The following is a 20,937-nucleotide window of genomic DNA, read 5'->3' on the forward strand; positions in this document are numbered from 1 at the left end:
TCTGTGTTCATGCATGCATGAGAAATGGATTATGCATAATTTTAAAAAGTGAGAAATCATTATTTGCATGCTTGCATTTTCTACTTAATTTACAAATCGTCTAGTCAATTGATACCTCAAAATACCAGATTATTACCAGTAAGTGAAATAGCCATCCTAATGGCTAAGAGGTTCTCAGACAAGATAGAGTTAAGAGATGTTCATACAACAAAGTGTAGGACTCTTCATTTAATTTTCACCACATTTTATGGTATTTTTTCACAGAACCAAGAGAAATGGGACATATAGCAATAATGCTATGAGTACTGGGAAAACCCACTATGTTCCTTTCAGGTTCACACCTCCTACTATGATTAAGAAAAACTGTAGGCTGGGTTTTATTAGAATCATCATCATCATCATCTTCATCACCACCACCATCACCATTATAATCAAATAATACTTGATTAATCAGATGAATCTGCATATGGGAATGTGAGTATTTCTAGGTGACTGTATCAATTTTTAACTCTTACCAAATGTTTATATCATCTTTGTACTTATATTTAATATTACTTCTTTGAAAAACCGGCAAGAATGTGGTATTTTCCTAGTGATAAGAATTAACAATATTATTTGTCAAAATACTGAAAAGAAAGCTTGTAAAATATATACTTTATGGAAGAAATCAACATTCAGTCAACCACTATGTATTGTCAAAGAATTCATTTCACTATAAACCATATATGCTCTTTTTATAAGGCTTTTAAGGAAAATGGAAGTCTGAGAAATTTTCCAATTACCATTTAGTGTTTTTGATAATGCAAAAGACAAAATGCTTTAGAAGTTCTTTTTCATGAACACTAGAGAGTCAACAATTTAAATGCTAATATATAAATAACAGCTGATAAAATGATAGAAGTACAGACATGCTCATTGTTGATCTATTTTAAAATGAAGTTAAATTTCCAAGTGAAGATTTTCTTTTAGAAAACACATTGGAAATTATTAATAGCTGAAAGCTGGAATAGAATCTAGCAGGTGACAAAATAAGCAATGGGATGCTTAGTTCATGATTTACCTTGTTCTGCCCATCTTATTATGTATTTTTTATAAAAAGTAGAGGACATATTAAGGGCCGAAATGCTGGAAGAATGTTTTGGAAGTCATGGGGAAATAATTTAACACAATCACATAAATTTTAGAAATTATCTTCATTTCTCTGATGACACTAGAAAGAAACAGCTTTGTATATCTGTAAAACCTACTACCTAAAGCTATGCATGTTGTATCATCTTAAACATCTTATGAAAGTTTGGTAACTTAGGAGATATGACTCAGGATTTATACCTTTCATCACTTAAAGTTAACTCTAGACCATGTACAGGTTAGGAAGTTGACCAAAGAGTTTATAATTTTCCTTTTCTTCTTCTTAACATATCAAATATACTGACAAAACATGATGTCAAACATTCTGTGAGCATTAGTTCTCAGGTGATAAGAACGTAATTGTTGCTAAAAGAGTTAATGATGTGTTTAGGGCAGCTTTCTGCAAAGACCATGACTCCAGGTCTGGAAAACAACCTTCGCAGACCCTATCTCCTTCAGATTTCTTGGACAAATTAATGGGAAGGACATCAGGATATGACGCAAGAATCAGGCCAAATTTTAAAGGTAGGTTTCACTGAAACTTACCTTAATTAAGCCTGTGGGAAATCTAGATGTTTGAATACTCTGAAAACAATTTTTCAGGGCTTTTTATTATAAAATGAAAACAACAAGCATAGTATTCATTTCATTTTGGCATGCTTTGGAACTAGTTGATTTAATAGCTTAAATTTTACATGTTGCTTGCCACTTTCAAAAACTTTCCTCATTTGTGTTATGTTCCACAAAGAAAACTAACATCAGAGATTATTGCCACATTTCCTATGTTATCTAAAGTGGGAGTGGGACTGGAAATGAATACAAGAACAAATGATGCACTTGATTTGTATGAATCGTTACACCAAAATCTTTGGTTTGGGTTTTAAATACGTACTCCCAAAATGAAGTTTACATCTCAATATATAACATGCCCTTTTATACACTTCCAGGCCTCTCTCATTTTTAAACCTTGTGAGAAAAGGCTCTAACTGAATATATTACAAAGTTTTGGTTTCCTCTTGTTTAAACATTCTAATTCTTTATTTGAAATTATTGATCTGAAGTTAACAAAGAAGATCATAGAATTGTAAAGTGCGTATGTCAAAGATGGTGGATACTTTCTTTGTTCAATTAGAAACAAACCAAAAAGTTTGGTGTTTTTGTATGTTTAACATTACAAAAATGTAATTAATAGAAATTACTTTTTAGAAATTACCTTTTATCTATTTGATTTATTTTTACTCTGAATCAGAAAAATACTGAAATAAGAACCTATTAATTGAATTGTTTTTGATGTTTTAATTTTTAGATACATATTTTAAATAAATGCATTTTATCTTGTAATTTAACTTAAAATAATGCATTGTGAGGTGCTTATATTTTATAAAAGGATAAATCTATAGTATTCTAGGTATTATGTCATAATTCATGCATCGCTTTGGTTTTGCTTATTAGCTATTTAATTGGATTGCTTTCCTTGAGGTTTGATTAATTTTTATTATTGGCAAATATGAGCATGAAAACTAAATTCAAAATTCTTTTCTTCTTTAAATGCTGCACCTCTGAATATACCCAGCTAAGGGCACATTTCATAAAGAAACATGTCAGAATTTTGACCAAACAGATGTTTTTGACTTATAGAGTATTTCCAAAAGAGACAACAGAACTTAGTTCAAAAGCTTGATTTTGCTGAAAACAATTTTCATGTTTGCCCAATTTCATATTAATTTTGTGGTTAATGGAAGTCAATATTTGAAATAAAATCCTATGAGTAAGTATTCGAGAGTCAGCTTTTTCAATGGGCCTGCTCACTTGTACATTTATTCACTGAGCCATTCAATAACTTTTGAGTCTGAACTACATAAAGGATACTAACTACTGCATGCTTTGAAAACTTGAGAGTTGAAACAGGTTTGGATGCGACCATCAAAAATTTCATTGGACAGAGTAGATGTTATATGAATACTTATACAATAATATATAATACTAGACAGAAATAGTTAAGTAGTTAATGGTTAAGTAACATTAGGAAGTACAGATAAAATACTACAGGACTCCAACAAAAGCAGAGACGCTTTCCTATTAAGCTATTCATGGAAAGCTTCATAGAGAAGGACCAGAGATGGAAAATTGTCTCAAGTTTATGAGCATCTTGTTTAATAGCAGCTATTATTCATTATTTTCTAGAAATAACTTTTTTAAAGGGAAGAAAAGTGCAAAGAGTAATAAAACAAACACCCATGTTGCCAATGCTACTTTAAGTGACCACATAGGATGAGCAATAATTTCCACACACAGCTTTTCTTTCTGGTTCTTCTGGGGATGTCACCCTTTGGAAATAACATTTCTCATGATTCTAAAGAATAAATAAATGAGGAGAATATCAAGCATAGCAACGCATGGCCATGTTTTTGAGATCTGTCCTAAAGACCCGAGTACAGGATGTTTTAAAGACTTATAAAAGGGAAATGGGTGGATATAATTTAAGACTCTAACGTTAATGAACTGTACTGACTTTTGGCTCCCTCTTCCCTTAACTCTCCGATTCAATGAACCCTGATATTCTTTCATAACTTTTACTTACATGGACCATTTATATCAGATCAATTACCTAACAGCTCTCACAATTCTCTTTACTGTGAGGATCTTGGCTTTTCCTAGATGTAAAACATTCCCCATTATTTTAGACTAAAATGATTTTTCCTCCTTGGTGTTCCCATGAAACTTTCTATGTCTAATATAGTTCTTTTGCATATTTATGTTTTATCAACTCACCCCCGCACCGCATCTGAGAGGGCAGGGAGGTACCTTATTTATATATATATAATATTATATATATATAGTTTATATATATAATATTATATATAGTTTCAGGTGTACAGCATACTGACTCAGGGTTTTTTTTTTTTGCAGATTATATTCCATTAGAGGTTATTACGACATATTGGGAAGGGGTGGGAACTTTTGAGGGATGAACCAGTGGTCGTAGTGGCTGGCTAGCAAAGATGATTTTAGCTGAGCTGAGGAGAAAGAAATAAAAGAAAGAGATAATAGGGAACTTGTAACAGCAAAGAGACTAGGAAGACTATAGTACTTACTGCAGTTGATTAGCAATGTATCGATGAGAAATTTTATAGAGTAGGTAGAAATGGAAGGTGATTAGGAAATGTGATTGTATCTGGAATAGTGATAGGCTCCCTGTAAATGCCAAAAACCAAACTGACTATGATAACAATAAACATGGTGATGATGATGACAATGATATTGAAAATAACAATAATGGTGATTAATAAGAAGACAAAAGGGCAAAATCTGACCACAAGTATATAAGCAAGAGCCCAATATGGGCTGTTGAGATAAAGGCTATGGCTTTTCTAGAAGTCTTATTAAATATTAGCACATTTCTCTGTTTTCCTTGCTGCCATGCATTGGCAAGGGAAAAGAAATGTATATGCACATTTTTTCTTACTGGAAGGAATTTTTCCTGCATCCTTTCAAGTCAGTAAAGTATTTCATGTCTATTCCATATCCCTGATGGGCTCTGAAAAATGTCATAATGGGCATATATACAAGAAGGAAGATGGATGTAAGCTAGAAAAGAGAACCAGAAATGATTCAGACTTAGACTCTGTAATTGAGAGTCATTCTTAGAAACTATAGGGAAAAAATAGCTTTTCTGATGTGCTGAAGCACAAGTGTATAAACAAAGTCGTGAGTCAGAGTTGCCAATTGCATTCCATCTATGAGAGCCATAGAGACTTGGGTCAGACCTCGTCAAAACATAAATTTTCAAAATCCTCAGTTCAGATAAAAACACAAGCTATGTCCATTCACAATTACCTGTTTCTGAAACCATGGTAAATGTTGATTCTATGTCAACAGGGAAGCCTCCTTCCCCACTTGGGTGATTTGTCTCGTTGTCAGTTGATTCATCATGGTGTTATTCCATCATCCTAACAGATATTCCTTTGTCAGTATTATTGTATCTTGAAAATGCCACTTTAAACATTAAGCTTTTAAAGAAGCCAAATGAAATGCTCAAACCTGGGCAAAATGCATTAGTTCTGATTCTCTCTCTTTGAAACAAAGCCTTTATCTATTTTAATAAAATTTTCTTTGAAAAGAAAATTAACTTAGAGTTATATCCTAAGTTTCATCCCAATGTGAAAAAATACATTTCACCAGAACATTCATTTTGGGATAGGATCTGGAGTAGATAATGCCAGGAAATAATTATTCCCTCCACTTCTTTGTGCGGGCCATGCACACTAATCTTTCTTCCATATCTGGAGACCTAAGTTTTAAAGTGTGATGTGTGATATTAAAACCTACATTTGCATGCAGTATGGTTTCCTTTATTTTCCAAGGAGTTATCAGCTCAAAAGGTGTTTCAGATATAAGTAAGAAACAGATCCACTTCCAAAAAACTAGAGGTCTTCATGTTTCTCCCCTTGGAAAGTTTCTTGTCTGTAGCCAAGTGGAGCTCAAGCTCATGTGTTGTGCTTACCAATCCCTGGAGGGGTGACTTGAGCACAAATGTCCAGCAGAAACACTTGGAAAGAGTGATTCTCTCAGTTGGTGATAATGTAGCCCTAGTGTGATCATTTCATTGATCACTCTGGCAGATGCGGGCATCAGATATTACCATGGGTTCTGAGAAAAAGAACAGAATGCTTACAAGTCTCAGAAGTTTTTTTTTTTTTTTGCAGAAGTATTTGACTTGAGTGCAGAAAGTAGTGGAAACCTTCAGGCACCTGAAAGGGTACAGTCATTTTATATAGAATAAGACAATAGGAGATAAAAGGGGGGAAGTGATTATTGAAAGAAAAAGCTGCGTGTATCAAAGAGAAATTTATATATGACAGTTTTGTTCAGGGATGATGTTGATGAAGATTTTTGAATATCCAAAATCCACTGGCTGTGTCACAATTTATTTTAGCTTTTGTGTACTGCATGTATACCAATCAACACATTTGTATATACTAGGCTGCTACGATGGGCCTGCAAGTTGCTTGTCAGGGATTTGAGGTAACATCAAGAAGGAGGCACCTACAGCATTCTAACACGCTCTGGTAAAGTCTATTCCAAAGGATAAGTTCATTTATTGGAGTACGTCTTCCATTCCATGGTGACAGAGTAGTAGAGTGGGAGGGGCCTTGGACTTGGATCCAGAAAACCCAGGTTCATGCCCTGGTCCAGCCACTTTGGAGAAAAGCTGTCTCCACCTCTCCATGACTCAGGTTTTCTTCTGAGCATCAAATGAGATCACACATCTGAATGATTTGTTTCCAACTATTAAAATTATTACAAATAATTTGAATTCTTATTACTAGTCTTCTACTTCTCTTTGATAACTGACACTGACTATGTATTCTCTTAGCCTTCATGGTGATTGGGTCCTTAAAGTTGTTTGAATTTTTTTTAATGGAAAAAAACGAGTCAAAGAAGTTCTGGCATTTTAGAGTCCTACCACAGTAACCAGGATGTAGATGTCACATGTCTCAGTGGGTTCTCCTTTATTAGTCTGGTGGGAAGATTTCCAACCTGAAAGGGCTATTTCGTATTTCTAAATATGAGACAGAAAGGGAGCCATTTGTGGGAAGGAATCATCTTTATCCATTCAAATCTTACCCCTGATTATTTTCTTAGACTCATTTTTTAAATGAACCAAGTAAAAGACATAGAACCAATTTCGCTTGGTCCTAGAAAGGGCTCTAAATTTAATGGAAGATATATGACTGTCATTTCTGATGTATTTTCTTGTCCAGTTACTGCAGTTGCAAGGGTCACTGCACAAACGTGAATTGATTTTCTATTTTAGAATAAGTATTTTAAGGAGAACATTTTGTCTCTACAACATGGCAGGTTAAGAGCACTGGAAATGGAAGCCCATAATTTAGTTTTTGAGAATGTATTGTTCCTTGGTTGATTCTGGGTGAGTTCATATCCTTAATTTTCATTATTAAAAGAGCCTAAACGTTTTATCCTGAGTTCTATAGTGCTTTCTGTTACTCCCCATGCTGAAGAACAATTCAGTCCCTTTTGCTGATAATCTGAGACTTCATTTAAAAAAATAATGGCATATGTATCAGGGTATCTCGGTACTTAGAGAGTGGACATTATAATGTGTCCAGTTGGCACTATCAGGCTTAGAGAAAAAAAATAGTTATTAGCTTGTTCTTGGTGGTGTTGGGTGTTTTTCTTGGTGTGTTGGATCAGACACGTTTGAAACAGGGTCTTAAAAATGAAAATATGATTGATTAAGCCTCATAACAAGGTCTTTGGAAGCATGCTGTGTTCTCCTTGGAGTTAACACCTAAGAGGCTGTCTTGACTGTAGGATGCAGCATATTCCTCACCGACTTCTTTCTTGAGAGGGCTACTCTGAACACTTGTGACTGACTGCAGACACTTTTGGCCATGTGAAGCCCATTAAAGGAAGGACCTGAGCAAAAGGAATAGGTCTCTAACTGGTATTCTTAAGTGTGAAGGACCTGTAAGAATAAAGTCACTAGATTTCCATTTTGGAGTCTAGCCTGGCTAGCCAACCAAACGTGGTCGTGGGGCAAGTATGAGAGGGAAACTGGACACTCTCTCTGACTCATGCCCTGGTTTATGCACTCAGCACTCCTTTAGGAAGTATAATACATGAGTACACCAAATGATGGCTCTGTTTTATTAACATGTCCATCCGAGAGGGAAAAAGAAAATCCTGGATCGAGTCAAAATGCGGAAACTCAATAGGCAATTATCATGAATGTGACTGGATAAGTCTTGTTTTCTATTTTTCTATTTCTTCTTTTTTTTCTATCAGGAGGCGGCTCATACTTTCTTGAGGACAAATAAGCTACACTTGCCCATGCATTGTCAAAGCAATAGAATAAATTTGCAGCAAGGGAGCACATATGTGAGCACAAAAAAATTACATGTAAAGGTTTTCCATCTTTATATTTGAATTTAAACACACAATTCGTTTGTTTATTCCTTTAATAAATAAGTAGTGAGCAGTATCTATATGCCAGGCACCATGTTCTTGCTAAGTATACAGTGGTAAACAGAAATTGAAGCTTTTAAATGTCAGTTCTCACTTCAGTAAAAACTGGAACATAATTTGTAAGTTTAACGCCGTACCATCCACGATCTTTGCAGGAAAGAAATGACACACTCCAACAGGGTGTGGGAGGGTTTGGAAAAAACCAGTCCCTAAAGGGAGAATGTAGTACTCTGGGGCTGCCAGCAATAGACCCGAAGAGGCAAGGGAGGGAGTAGCTACCAGAACCTAGAGAAAGTGGCTCTACCGAGAGGCCACCTAATGAGATCTATGGAGCAATGGAGTCAATCTGTGCTGGCCTAGCAGGGAGGAAGCTAGGGAATAAATATTCTGACCTCACTCTCCTCCTGCATTCCATTTCCTTGCGGGAACCTCTCGTTGGCCAAATCCAGCTCAAAGTCTGAGGGCAAGGGAGCGGAATGACGCAAACCCGGAAGGTCAGCTTCCCGGAGCACAGAGAAGAACAGAAAAGAGGAGAGTCTCTGGGGGCAAATGGAAGATAATCAGCACAAAGTCAGCATATGAGCAAAGCCACCCTTCAACCTGGTGGAGCAGACAGCTCCCAAGCCGATAATCCGTTTAGTAAGCCTTCCTTTATCAGTCTTGGGAAAGCAGGGAAGTGAGAACGGGATATCATCTGGATATACTATCCCAATAGATAAATGATACCTCCAGATGCAGAGAAGAGAGAGGAAGATAGTGGAACGCGGTAGTTGTTTCCTAAGCAGACAACTGCTGAAAGATGTGTAACCAATGGATGGGGGTGGGGCGGGGAGGGAGGGCGGGAAGGGAGGAGGGAGAGATCTTCCTGCGGAATATACGAAAATAATTAATATAGCTTCCTTTCTATCTGATTTAATATGTTAATATGTTTGCTAATATTGTTGTGTTTGCCCCACAGTCAATCCCCTCCAGGCTCTCCATGCTGGGATGGGTTGTGGACTTAGATTTGAGCGCAAGACTTAATGCCAAGTCTCTTGGGGCAGCATTTCTGAGACACAGTCTTTCCTCCGTGCTCTTCTGTCTATACAGAGCTGAAGTAGAAGTGTTAGAAGAAAAAAGGACTGGGTGGGAGGGTTAGAAGAACATGAAGCCCAGGGGCAGAGTATGGTGCATTGTGAGGAAATGGCAGGTCTAAGGGAGAGTTGCTTGTTTCCCACTCCTTGGTTGGTTTGATTACGGCACCTGAAATACAGCTACTACTCGTGGCAATTCTGCTACTTTAGGAAAACCTCAGAACCACTTTACCACCTAATTTTTCTTTCACTTTTAAAACCCAAGTATACGTAGACGATAATATAATCTATCTTCTTCTGATTTATTTACATTTAAATACTTCAAGCTGTTGATTTCTAAGAACCAATTCATGCCCAACAAGGCAGCTGAGATTTCTTTTATCAGGCTTTCTCTTAGAAATAGCATTCTTTGCGCCCCTCCACCTCAAATGTATTCAGAAAACAAGGGGTCTGTTTATTTAGCTTTGAACCTCCAAGTCTCTGAAAAGTGAAGGATACACACATTTGGCAAACCACACTGTAACAACCCCAGTTAGAAGATACAATTCAGGATAATTTACACATATACTGCAGTGCTCACGATGGACTTCTCATATTCTATTTTTTCCTTTGAATTAATTGTGTCTTTCATACTTGAACGTTGTATAGAGTATGCCAAGTCAAAGGACTTAGGATTTAATGGTAAACTAAACTGGCAACCAACCAGATGTGTTTCTCAAACCATGCTTTTCGGAATACCTGTTTTAGAGCCTGAGTCCTGTTAAAAAGGCACATAGCTGGGCCCCGCATTTCTCCAGCTCTACCTCTCCAGAAACACTGAATGATGGGATCTGAAAATACTGACTTTAATGATTTCATTACTTCCTATAGTTTAAGAACTACAGGACTAGAATGAGACATTTTTGCTCCTGTATCTGAAGAATAATATCTTCCTTATAGTATTTTTCCCAAGATAGTGTGGGCCAGCATTGCCTTACCAAATAAAGGCGGGGGGAGATCCTACAAGGAAAAAAAAATCTAAACTGAGACTCATGAGGCCTTGTTTTAACTACACGTTTGCCAGCTGTGACCTAGAGCATGCCACCTAACCTCTCTGGGATTAATTCTTGTCACCTCCAAAATAAAGGACTTGGACCAAGATGTCTAGGTCCAACTTTGATAGTCCCTAGTCTTTACAGTCTAACATCTTTGAGTATGTCCTTTTGTAAATTATTGATGCACCCACAGAAGAGCTTGGATGCATCCAATCTTCCTAGAGAATTGGTCTCTGAGAAATTATTAATTCTATCCAGAATTCTTAGCAGTTGCTGATATCTGTGACTCCCAATATTTCAAGGATGATCATTATTCTCTGGAAGACTCTGGAAACTTATGAGAGGGTTACTGAAGAAATCAGCCATTCACAATTTTTGTCTTGTTTTTGAAAGGTTCGGAGGTAGCAAATTCATGTACAGAGGCTGCTTCTAGGAAAAGTAGCTAACATGTTTCTTTAGTTCAGCATCTGGCCAAAGATGTTTCTCGAAATGCTAGTCCCATGAGATGTTCTCAGATATAAGGTTTAAAATGTGAAATAAGAATGGAAATTCTGGGCTTCCCTGGTGGCGCAGTGGTTGAGAATTCGCCTGCCGATGCAGGGGACACGGGTTCGTGCCCCGGTCTGGGAAGATCCCACATGCCGCGGAGCGGCTGGGCCCGTGAGCCATGGCCGCTGAGCCTGCGCGTCCGGAAGCCTGTGCTCCGCAACGGGCGAGGCCACAACAGTGAGAGGCCCGTGTACCGCAAAAAAAAAAAAAGAATGGAAATTCTGCAAAACAGCCTCCAAGAGACTCCCAATATTCATTAGCATATTAAAATGTTTTGAGAAAACCTGCAGTAAAAATCTACAAATAAATAGATATTTTAAAAACTTCTTTTACCCAGGGGTTTATCCTCTACTTATTAGATCATAGATTCCTTAAATGAGTAACATTCTGGGGAACTGGTGTTTCATGGAATACACTTTGGAAAATGTGGTCTTGGTAAAATCCATAAATCTAAAAAAAATTTTTTGCCATGAAAATAGGTGATGATGATGGGAAACCTACATACATATAAAATACGATGATCTGCTAGAAAGATAACATTCCTAAGAGTGGGAAGGCCCCAGCATTCGTAAATGTGGCTTTCATTTTGATACATGGTCAACATTAGCATTCTGATGCCACAAGAGAATTCCTCCACAAGTTAGATTATTATTGCAGGCTATTTATCTCCTGCTTCATTTACATGAATAAATAAGCAAACAGTGGCATTTTGAAAAAACAAACATTGAAGACAAAAGAAAAAACATGTCAGTACAGCAAAATACTTTGATCTGATAATCACCTTCTGTTTTAGTCTTTATGATTCTTGAATGCTGAGTGACAAATACGCACTTAAACAAGTGACCTTTAACCCTGAACTAAAGACATTTTTTAGCAGAATATGACAAAGTTGCATGCCTGTATGGAAAATTTCCTTTTGGATTGCCATTCTCTTTTGGGCAGTTTTCCAGGACGGATAAATCTCATACCATTTCCATTCAACTGTTTGTTGAGAATGTTTTTCCCTATCACTTCCTTGAAATTTAAAAAAATTTGAATCCATACTAAAAAAAACTTCATTTAGTAATTGAAAGTATGCAATATTTATCTCAAATAATGTGTGTAGATTTAAGGTTAAGGTCTTCACTTATTAGTATTTTTTTAATAAATTTATTTTATTTATTTATTTTTGGCTGCGTTTGGTCTTCGTTGCTGCACGTGGGCTTCCTCTAGTTGCATCGAGCGGGGGCTACTCTTCGTTGTGGTGCACAGGCTTCTCACTGCAGTGGCTTCTCTTGCTGCAGAGCATGGGCTCCAGTAGTTGTGGCACATGGGCTCAGTAGTTGTGGCTCACGGGCTCTAGAGTGCAGGCTCAGTAGTTGTGGTGCACGGGCTTAGTTGCTCCGTGGCATGTGGGATCTTCCCAAACCGGGGCTCGAACCCATGTCCCCTGCATTGGCAGGCGGATTCTTAACCACTGTGCCACCAGGGAACTCCCCACTTATTAGTATTAAAATATATTCTAAGTTGGTCTGCTCAAAATGGATGTTTCATATAGTTAGATATATAAATTCCCAAGAAAAACTATTGAAAATTGTTTTCAATGAAGATGGATGCAGAAAGAGAAATGTCTTTGAAATATCACGAAATGTCTTGGGAAAAGAGTTATCTATATATAAAACTTGTTTATTACTAGTTCTTCCTTCATACTTTCTCTGAGTTAGTTAAATAAGCAGGTACGATTCTTTCTTCCTGTTTCTTACTCTAGGGTCCTAGTAAAATACAGAGAACAAAGTAGGGGGTGGGGAAATACTAAAGCTACCTTAGCCTTAATGGCTTCTGATCCACGTCATTTATAGTTGACCCTTGAACAATGCGGGTGTTGGGGCACCGAATCCCAGCAATTGAAAACGCATGTATAACTTTACGACGGGCCCTCTGGTATTCACAGTTCTGCATGGGTGCATTCAACCAAACATGAAGCGGATTGGATAGTACTAGCAGGTATTTACTGAAAAAAATTTGCATGTAAGTGGAGCTGTATAGTTCAAACCCACATTGTTCAAGGGTCAACTATATCTCACTCAGTAGATGAAGACACATTGATGATGGGGCCACTACACATTCTGTATCAAACAAGTCCTTTATTTGAAACATTGCTTCAAGGTATCCATGTGATGGCACTGGCGTTGCTGATATTCCACTGTACAGCCCACAGATAATGGAATACCGAGGTTTAAGCTTTTCTGGTAGTTGAGGGTTGGCATATACTGGACCTTGAAGAGGAACTGAGTGAAGATTAACTATAAAGAAGTGATTTAGCACGCACTCTGTCTTCAGACTTTGTATCATATAGCCTGGGTGCCTGACTCAGATTCCTTGTTATCATTTGCTTCCAGTATCACTGAGGCTTCTGCATTTCTCGGAGGCAGACAGTGGCATCACAGTGGCAGATGGGGAGATGGCTTTGCTGAATCCTTAGTTATAGAAGTCATGGAATATGAATAAGAGGGTAACAGTTTCCCCAGAATTTTCTGAGATTTGATTTTAAAATGAAGTATATAGTGTCTTCTCAAAATATAAAAACTTAAGAAGAGATCGTCTCTGTTTGAAAAGAAATGTCACACAGGTCCAATGCCTTGCCTGTGAATAGGAAACCCTGGCACTAAATTTTTTTTCAGGAAGATTTTTATAGATAAAATGCCACTCTGCTTGTTCTCTCTAAAATTTGAGGTCATAGCTTGTTACCAACAAGGCTGCTATGCTCTTCAGTATTTATTTTCTCTGGAATATTCCTATTATATTTTCTGGAGTTAGTGACCTCTCTGTGACCAGTGGCATACGTGAGCTGACCCTTGCCAGACTAATCCTATATTACCAGACATGTTTTCTCTAGTTCTCCAAAAATAGGAGGAATTACCCACAGTCTGGGATACGTATTCCTTTTATTTCCCCCAAGCACCTACATTTCCAACATTCACATTTGTTTATCGTGCACATATGCCTCATTTAAGCTCATCCTTTATTCAAATCTTCTGAGCAAATATTCCCACTTAAAACTCAGCAGGCGGCTTCCTGTTCCATACATCTCATGATGCCAACCAAGTTTGTAACATGCAGGGCTTTCAGCAAAATGTATAAATTTCTGACTTGGGGCAAATATCCCAAAGCCCATTAAGAAAAGGATTTCCTCAGCAAGAGAATACACTTATCTCAAAGAAAAAATTCCGCATTTCTACTTGTCAACAAGACTCTGCAAATAGCATAATCACAGGCACATTTTTTATTTTCCTCCTACTGGAAACTGGGCTTCTGTGAGCCCCTGGGTGAAAAGTCTGCTATAGTACCCAGTTGCCCCAACTGAGTTCATTTAAGAGATGTCAGTGTACAATTAACGGCAATATAGCTTGCGCGAAGGAGTCTTTGCAGAACTCAGTAGAAGTGGATGAACATGTGAAGCGTCCGTGATTGTTGTGAGTCCTTCACCATGGGACCTTTCTCACACCTCCATACATTGAGAGAGCATAATTATTATATAAGAATCTGGAAGCAGGTGCTAATAATGTGCCATAATAACTGCATATGTAAAGTCCCAAGAAAGCAGGTGTCCCCTCAGTGTCTAACTTTCCATATAAATGTCAGAATAAATTATGTGCGTCAGTGATGAAGCAAAGCAGTTGAGGGTATTAACAAAAAGTGTCCATCAGTGACATCGTGCAAAATGCCACATAAACTGCAGAATAACGCCTCTGAAAAAAATTACTGACTTCTGAGGGGGGATGTGGCAGGTGGAAAGAAAGCAAAGAAATACAGAGTGGATAATAAATAGATCCTTCAGGAAAGCTGAGATCAGAAATAAACTCCTATGCTTTTTTTTTAGAAAATCCATAGTGCAGCTGCTCTGGGTGCCTGATTGGTTATGTCTTTATCTGAATGCACAGGAAAATCAAGCTGAGCTGTCACCCAAGGGAGTGAAGAGCTCGAATACTAGTATCCTTGAATTTCTAGGCCCCTCATGACTCTTGAAACTCTCCTGGGACTTCTCATCACTTCCGGATAAAGTCTATACACCTGTACATGGCTTACCGGGGTTTTCACGGTTAGGTTTTTCACTACATCTGTCTGGGGTTGGGTTTCTGAGAAGCAGATGCTGTGTGGAAGTGATTTATTAAGGATAAGTGAGCAAGGGAGACATAAGAGAGTGATGAAATCAGAAAAGGACGTGGGGGGAAAGCCCAGTAAGGGTGTGATCTCAAGCAAAGTCCAACAGTGGATGAGTTCGACCTGACCCCTCCGGGGAACTCTGGAGTGTAAGACACACCCCAGAGCTGTCTAAATGGAGGCAAGAGAGCTGACTTTTCATACCCCCTCTGTTAGTTATTGGGTAAAGACGGCCCTCGAGGTATGCATGGGGGGCACGGTAGGGAGAGTAAATTCCCACATGCTTCTATCTCTTCTCAGGTGGGTAAAGTGAGCTCCAGTAGCTCTGGGACAGTCCTCTGTGAAAAAACACATGTTCTGGCTACTGGAAGCAAAAGCATGGAATTTTGCCATCTGCAGCAACACGGATGGACCTGGAGGGTATTGTGCTAACTGAGATAAGTCAGAGAGGGAAAGGCAAATACTGTTTGGTATCACTTATATGTGGAATCTAAGAAATACATCAAACTAGGGAATATAACAAAAAAAGAAGCAGACTTACAGACCTAGAGAACAAACTCATGGTTGCCAGTAGGAGGAGGGAAGTGGGGAGGGGCAATATAGGGGTAGGGGATTAAGCAGTACAAACTACTATATATAAAATAAATAAGCTACAAGGATATATTGTACAACACGAGGAATACAGCCAGCATTTTATAATAACTATAAACAGAGTATATAACCTTTAAAAATTGTGGATCCCTATATTGTACACCTGTAACTTACATAATATTTTACAACAACTATATGTCAATTAAAAAGAAAAAAGGATACTGAGGTGAGAGGCACAAAATGGTAAAGTGGGATCCAAGGAACTTGAGGGGGGAGCATCAATATCGTCTTCTTCAACATCACCATTCCACATGCCCAGCCATGCCCTCCCACTCTGTTCCAACCTCAGTGCCCTTTTCCCCTGTTCTCAAACCTTTTATTCCGGTGCTTTGCACTTTCATTTCCCTTCACCATGCCTTCCTTTTCAGCAGCCTAATTCCTACTCATCCTACAGACTTCAGCATCAATACCATTTCCTCTAGAAAGCTTCCCTTACACTACTAAGTCCATCCTCTCCTACATGCTCAGTCTTCAAGCTCTCTTGTGATTGGCTGCTTCCCTGTCCCTTTCCCTCCTAGACGAGTTCAAGGAGGCCAGAGATTGGACTTATATCATTCTTCATTGTACCTCCAAACACCTGACGGTAGGTAGAAGCCAATAAACACGTATCAGGTGAATATAAAAATGTACAACACCAATCATTAATCACAGAATCTGTACTAATGCAAAGGTGGGTGTGAGCAATTGAACTAAAATAATAAATTATTATCTAATATCTGTGATTCTTTCAAAATGCACAAAGTCTTTTCCCATGTATGATCTCATTTCACTCCTTACACATTTCTCATGATGGAAAACAGCTGTAATTTTGTTTACCATTCTTGTTATTTAGGGGGGAGAAAAAGTTATCTTGTTACCCGACAGGACTTAGACCAACACTAGCTCTCCAGATACATAAAGCCTAAGATGGGGAGGAATGTAGGCCATCATTTAGAGAATGATGACAATGACACTCATTCTCGATCTGCAATACTTTATTGAAGGTATTTTTAACATAGATGTCCCCCCTTTTTATTCCAGGATGATTCTAATTTATCTTCAAAGTTGCAGGTTTTCGTGTACTTCCTGTCTTTGTAGGAGTTTAATACATGTTTAATGTTGAATGAGATGAGTGGATTCATTCACATATAGATATATATCAAGCATTTATTATGCGTATGTCACTGTGCTAGGCACCAAGTAGAGGAGAATTAAAAGGCAAATTGTTAACATACCAGCTTTCTAACTTCCAGCCTTTCTATCCCAGCCCCTCTACTTTGCTACTATTTCAGGACCAACATCCCATGTCTAAAAAGCTTTATTTTCCATGCCCAATACTGAACAGGGATTATGGTGGCATTAAGGTTACCCAGATAGAATCCACTGGCCTGAGGCAACTCTCCTCTTCAGTGCATGAAATGTTTAGTGAATAAAATCAATACACCCAAATGTTAATTTTGGATATACCTGAATTACCAGTAATTTCCAACTACTAAAGTAATATCAGATTTACTTCATGGTTATAGCATTTAACTCCTTCCAACCAGCAAGCCTGTGGTTGATTCTCCTCTAGAATTGTCCTTTTGAGCCTTATCTTCCATCTTCATCAAAACTTGCAAAGTGGTTCTCAAGTTACAGGATTCTCCCAGATTATGAAACAATGGACCAAAAATCTTTATAAAGCCTGGAAGGCCCAACTAAGGTAGTTACTACTAATGATAATGTTTATATTTCTCTGGAGCCTTAAACATGTGAGAGCTCAATCTGCAGAAGAGAAAAAGAAGTAGCTCTAGGCTTCATATAAAAGGTGATGTTTCAGTTGGGTCTTGAGAGATGCGTAGGTGTTCAAGGAATGGAAAGGGGGACTTCAGGTAGGGAACTCTCATGTCTGGAAAGAATTTGATTATTTGGGGGGGATAACAAAACGTAAGTATAACTGAAGGAATTAAAAGGACGGAAGTCATAGAAAATGAGGCTAGAGAATGAAGTTAGTTAGGGCTAGAGTGTTAAGCTGATTATTAAGGCATTAAGATCTAACCATAGGTAACAGGAAGTCAAATCAAGGTTTTCAAGCAGAGAAAGGGCATGATTAGATGTGGATTCTAAGAAGGTAACTCAAGATGCCTTTAGAAGTGTATGCTAGAAAGATGGGGGTATCAGGGAATCATGACATCCACCCACAAGAGAGAAATGATGACAGTTCAGGCTTAGGCTGTGGGATTAGAAAGGGGAGGCTAAATTAACAAGATAAGTTCAAGTCAAATTGCATCAGGCAAGATACAGAGGGTACAAGAGAAAGAGTCATGTTTGACTCAAGGTTCCAAGTTAAGCAACTGAGCAGACGGTGTTCTCATTTACTCAAAGAGGAGACGTTAGAGGAAGAAGATGCTAAGGAAGATATGAGTTCAGCTTTGAGCATGTTTTTGAGATGACCGCCACAAATCCACATAGAGATGTCTCATCTGCTGTTGAAAATATTAATCTGGAGCCAAAAAGAGATATCAGGGCTAGAAATGTAGGAATGGGAGTCATCAGATCATGAGAGTATTAACTAAGATCACTCAGTGCAAATGTGCAGAATGAAGAGAGAGAGGATTAAGGATGAGACTCCCATGAACATGAACACTGATAGAATGGGGGGGAGAGAAGGACTCGACAAGGAATATGAAGGACTGGTCACAACATCTGGAAGAGAAGCAGGAAAAAGATGTAGTCATTGATGTCAAGGGAAGAGAGAGCTTTGGGGATGAGGACATCAAACCTGCCAAGTGCAGCAGGGATGTTGAATAGAAAGACGCAAGGAAGTGGGCAATTGGGTTTGGTCAGTGGGACATTTTTGACCTTAGCGAGGGCGATATCTCTAGAGCACTGAGACCAAAGCCCAGATTGTAGCTGGTTGTAGAGTGAATGAGATTGGAGAAAGTAGGGGAAAGTGAGTGTGTAGACTTCTCATTTAAAAGACTAATGCCAGCATATGGTATTTGTTTTTCTCTTTCTGACCTACTTCACTCTGTATGACAGACTCTAGGTCCATCCACCTCACTGCAAATACCGTATGCTAACACATATATATGGAATCTAAAAAAGAAAAAGAGGTTCTGATGAACCTAGGGGCAGGACGGGAGGAGAGACGCAGACCTAGAGAATGGACTTAAGGACACGGGGAAGGGGAAGGGTAAGCTGGGACGAAGTGAGAGAGTGGCATGGACTCTCATACACTACCAAACGTAAGGTAGATAGCTAGTGGGAAGCAGCCGCATAGCACGGGGAGATCAGGTCGGTGCTTTGTGACCGCCTGGAGGGGTGAGACAGGGAGGGTGGGAGGGAGACGCAAGAGGGAGGGGATATGGGGATATACGTATACATACAGCTAATTCACTTTGTTATACAGCAGAAACTAACACACCACTGTAAAGCAATTATACTCCAATAAAGATGGTAAAAAAAAAAAAAAAAAAAGACTAATGCCAGGGAGAAAAAGGGAGATCAGATATCAGTTCACAAAGTTTGAGGGAAGAAAGGTTTTTGGTTTGGGTTTGGGTTTTGTATGAAATGGCCTCCATTTTCTTGGTGAAGAAGTGCCCTGTCGTCTGCCGCAGAGGGGCCAGCACCACCGCCTAGGCTGGCTGGTCCTCAGTATAGCCAGCACGAAGCTGAAAAAGGGCACTAGGGTCTTGACGTTTTGTCTCGATGCCCTTCTTTACCATCAGGACAGATCGCCCAGACATTCAGGAAACATTTGTAAAATTTAAACACATTATAAAACAGAGTTTTCTACTAAAATACACTTCTCAGTAGGCTTATTGAGTAGGGAGAATTTTTTAAATATGAGACCCAGAAGATGAAGCCGGAAGGTATTAGATGCAATACTCAAACAGGTGAGGGGAAGAAAAGGGGCTCAGGGTCCAAGTTCTCCATCATTCGCCTTCTTGGCCAACTCTTTATTCCTCATCGCATCCATCCATATATTTCACACCATTTTAATTGTAGCAACTCAGAAAGCGTTAATAACGATAACATTATTTGTTTATATTATTTGAGTCCTTACCATGTGTCAAGCATTCTTCTAAGTACTTTGCGTATTCATTCATTTACTCCTCCCAATAACCTTACAGAGAAGTGCATGCATGTTATTATTATCCCTGCTTTATAGATGAAGAAACTGAGAAAAGAGAGCTGATGTGTTTGCTCATGGTTATATGGGTAGTAAGGACTCAGTGCTAGCTTTCAATCCCAGGCAGTCTGGCAAGCATCTAGCCTGTTACCAAGAGTAAAGGCCTGGAAGATTTGTGTTGTTGTACACCAGGTTCATGAGTTAGACTTGTATCTGTTTCTTAATTACAGAGCTATGCTAGGGGCTGTGAGTCTGGAGGCCTGCAAGAGCCTTTGGAGCATTTTGCTTCAGAATCTGTTTATTATTATTCAAATTTGCGTCCTCAGACTCGAGCACATTATTAATCCTCCACAAATGTTTGATGAATAATTTAATGAATGAGCCAAGCTGATTTCTCTCCAATCACCCAACAGCTTTCTGCTTGGAATGTATTGGAACCAGCTTGTAGATCATTTTGGAGGGGGGGTTCCGGGGGGCGTCTGGTGTGTGGGGAGGCAGTCAGTGGCTGAGGAAAGGAGATGGGATACAGCAACTGCTACCTTCATGGGTTACACATTCTGTGATTTTGTCTCTGACTAATGGCATTTTCTAGTCATTTTTTTTACATCTTCTTTCAGAACAAATGTGTGATGCATTTAAATATATTCCAGGAAAATGCTGACTATGACATACCAAAAGCATGCCCTTCCATCTGGCATTTTCTCTAGCCCTATAGTCTGCTTCCTAGTGTACTTTATTATCTGGGCTCCAGGAAATGTTTTCATTTAATAATCTCAGTCATTTAGGCATAGTGGGAGAAAACGCTAAGTCTGAAACCTGAAGTTTGCAATTTGATTCTCCTTATGATTACTTTCCAACATATATGAGGAGTCCAAGCCTGCCAAGGGAACAGAGGAGGAGAGGTTTTGAGTGCTGCGTGCTTGCTGGGGTAGCATTCTTTAAGAATTGAGACTGCTCTCTCAAATAATGTAGGTGGTTGTTTCTTAAGCACAGGAAGTACTTAGTGCTTATGAACAATGTCAAGTTTACTTTGTAGCAAGGTACAAATGAATCACAAAGTATTTGGGAGAAACACTGAGGATGTGCCTAACTTATAGGGGCTTTGGGAACTTGCTGAAAGCAATAGCAGACAACCCCTGTCCTTTAGCAATGTGACATCTTGCAGAGCAAATGAAGTAGCACACAGAAAACAAGTCTGCGCAACGCAAGCCAACTCCTGTCTATGTAAACATGCAGCTACATAGGGAATGATGTCACGGAAACTAGGATTTCTGAGTAA

General features: G+C 38.6%; 1 protein-coding gene across 2 annotated transcripts in view; it reads left to right on the top strand.

Annotated features, from left to right (window-relative positions):
- The window catches only part of GLRA2 (glycine receptor alpha 2), a gene marked incomplete at both ends in the record, with an annotated part of 196,246 nt that overhangs the window by 1,297 nt on the left and 174,012 nt on the right, over positions 1-20,937 (top strand). For both annotated transcript variants that reach the window (XM_082864461.1, XM_082864460.1), the window contains one exon: positions 1,520-1,653. In XM_082864461.1, the coding sequence (XP_082720587.1) occupies positions 1,520-1,653 (134 nt within the window). The remainder of the gene's footprint in view (positions 1-1,519; positions 1,654-20,937) is intronic.

The sequence above is a fragment of the Leucopleurus acutus genome (assembly GCF_964270905.1).
Source record: "Leucopleurus acutus genome assembly, chromosome: X".
NCBI lineage: Eukaryota > Metazoa > Chordata > Mammalia > Artiodactyla > Delphinidae > Leucopleurus > Leucopleurus acutus.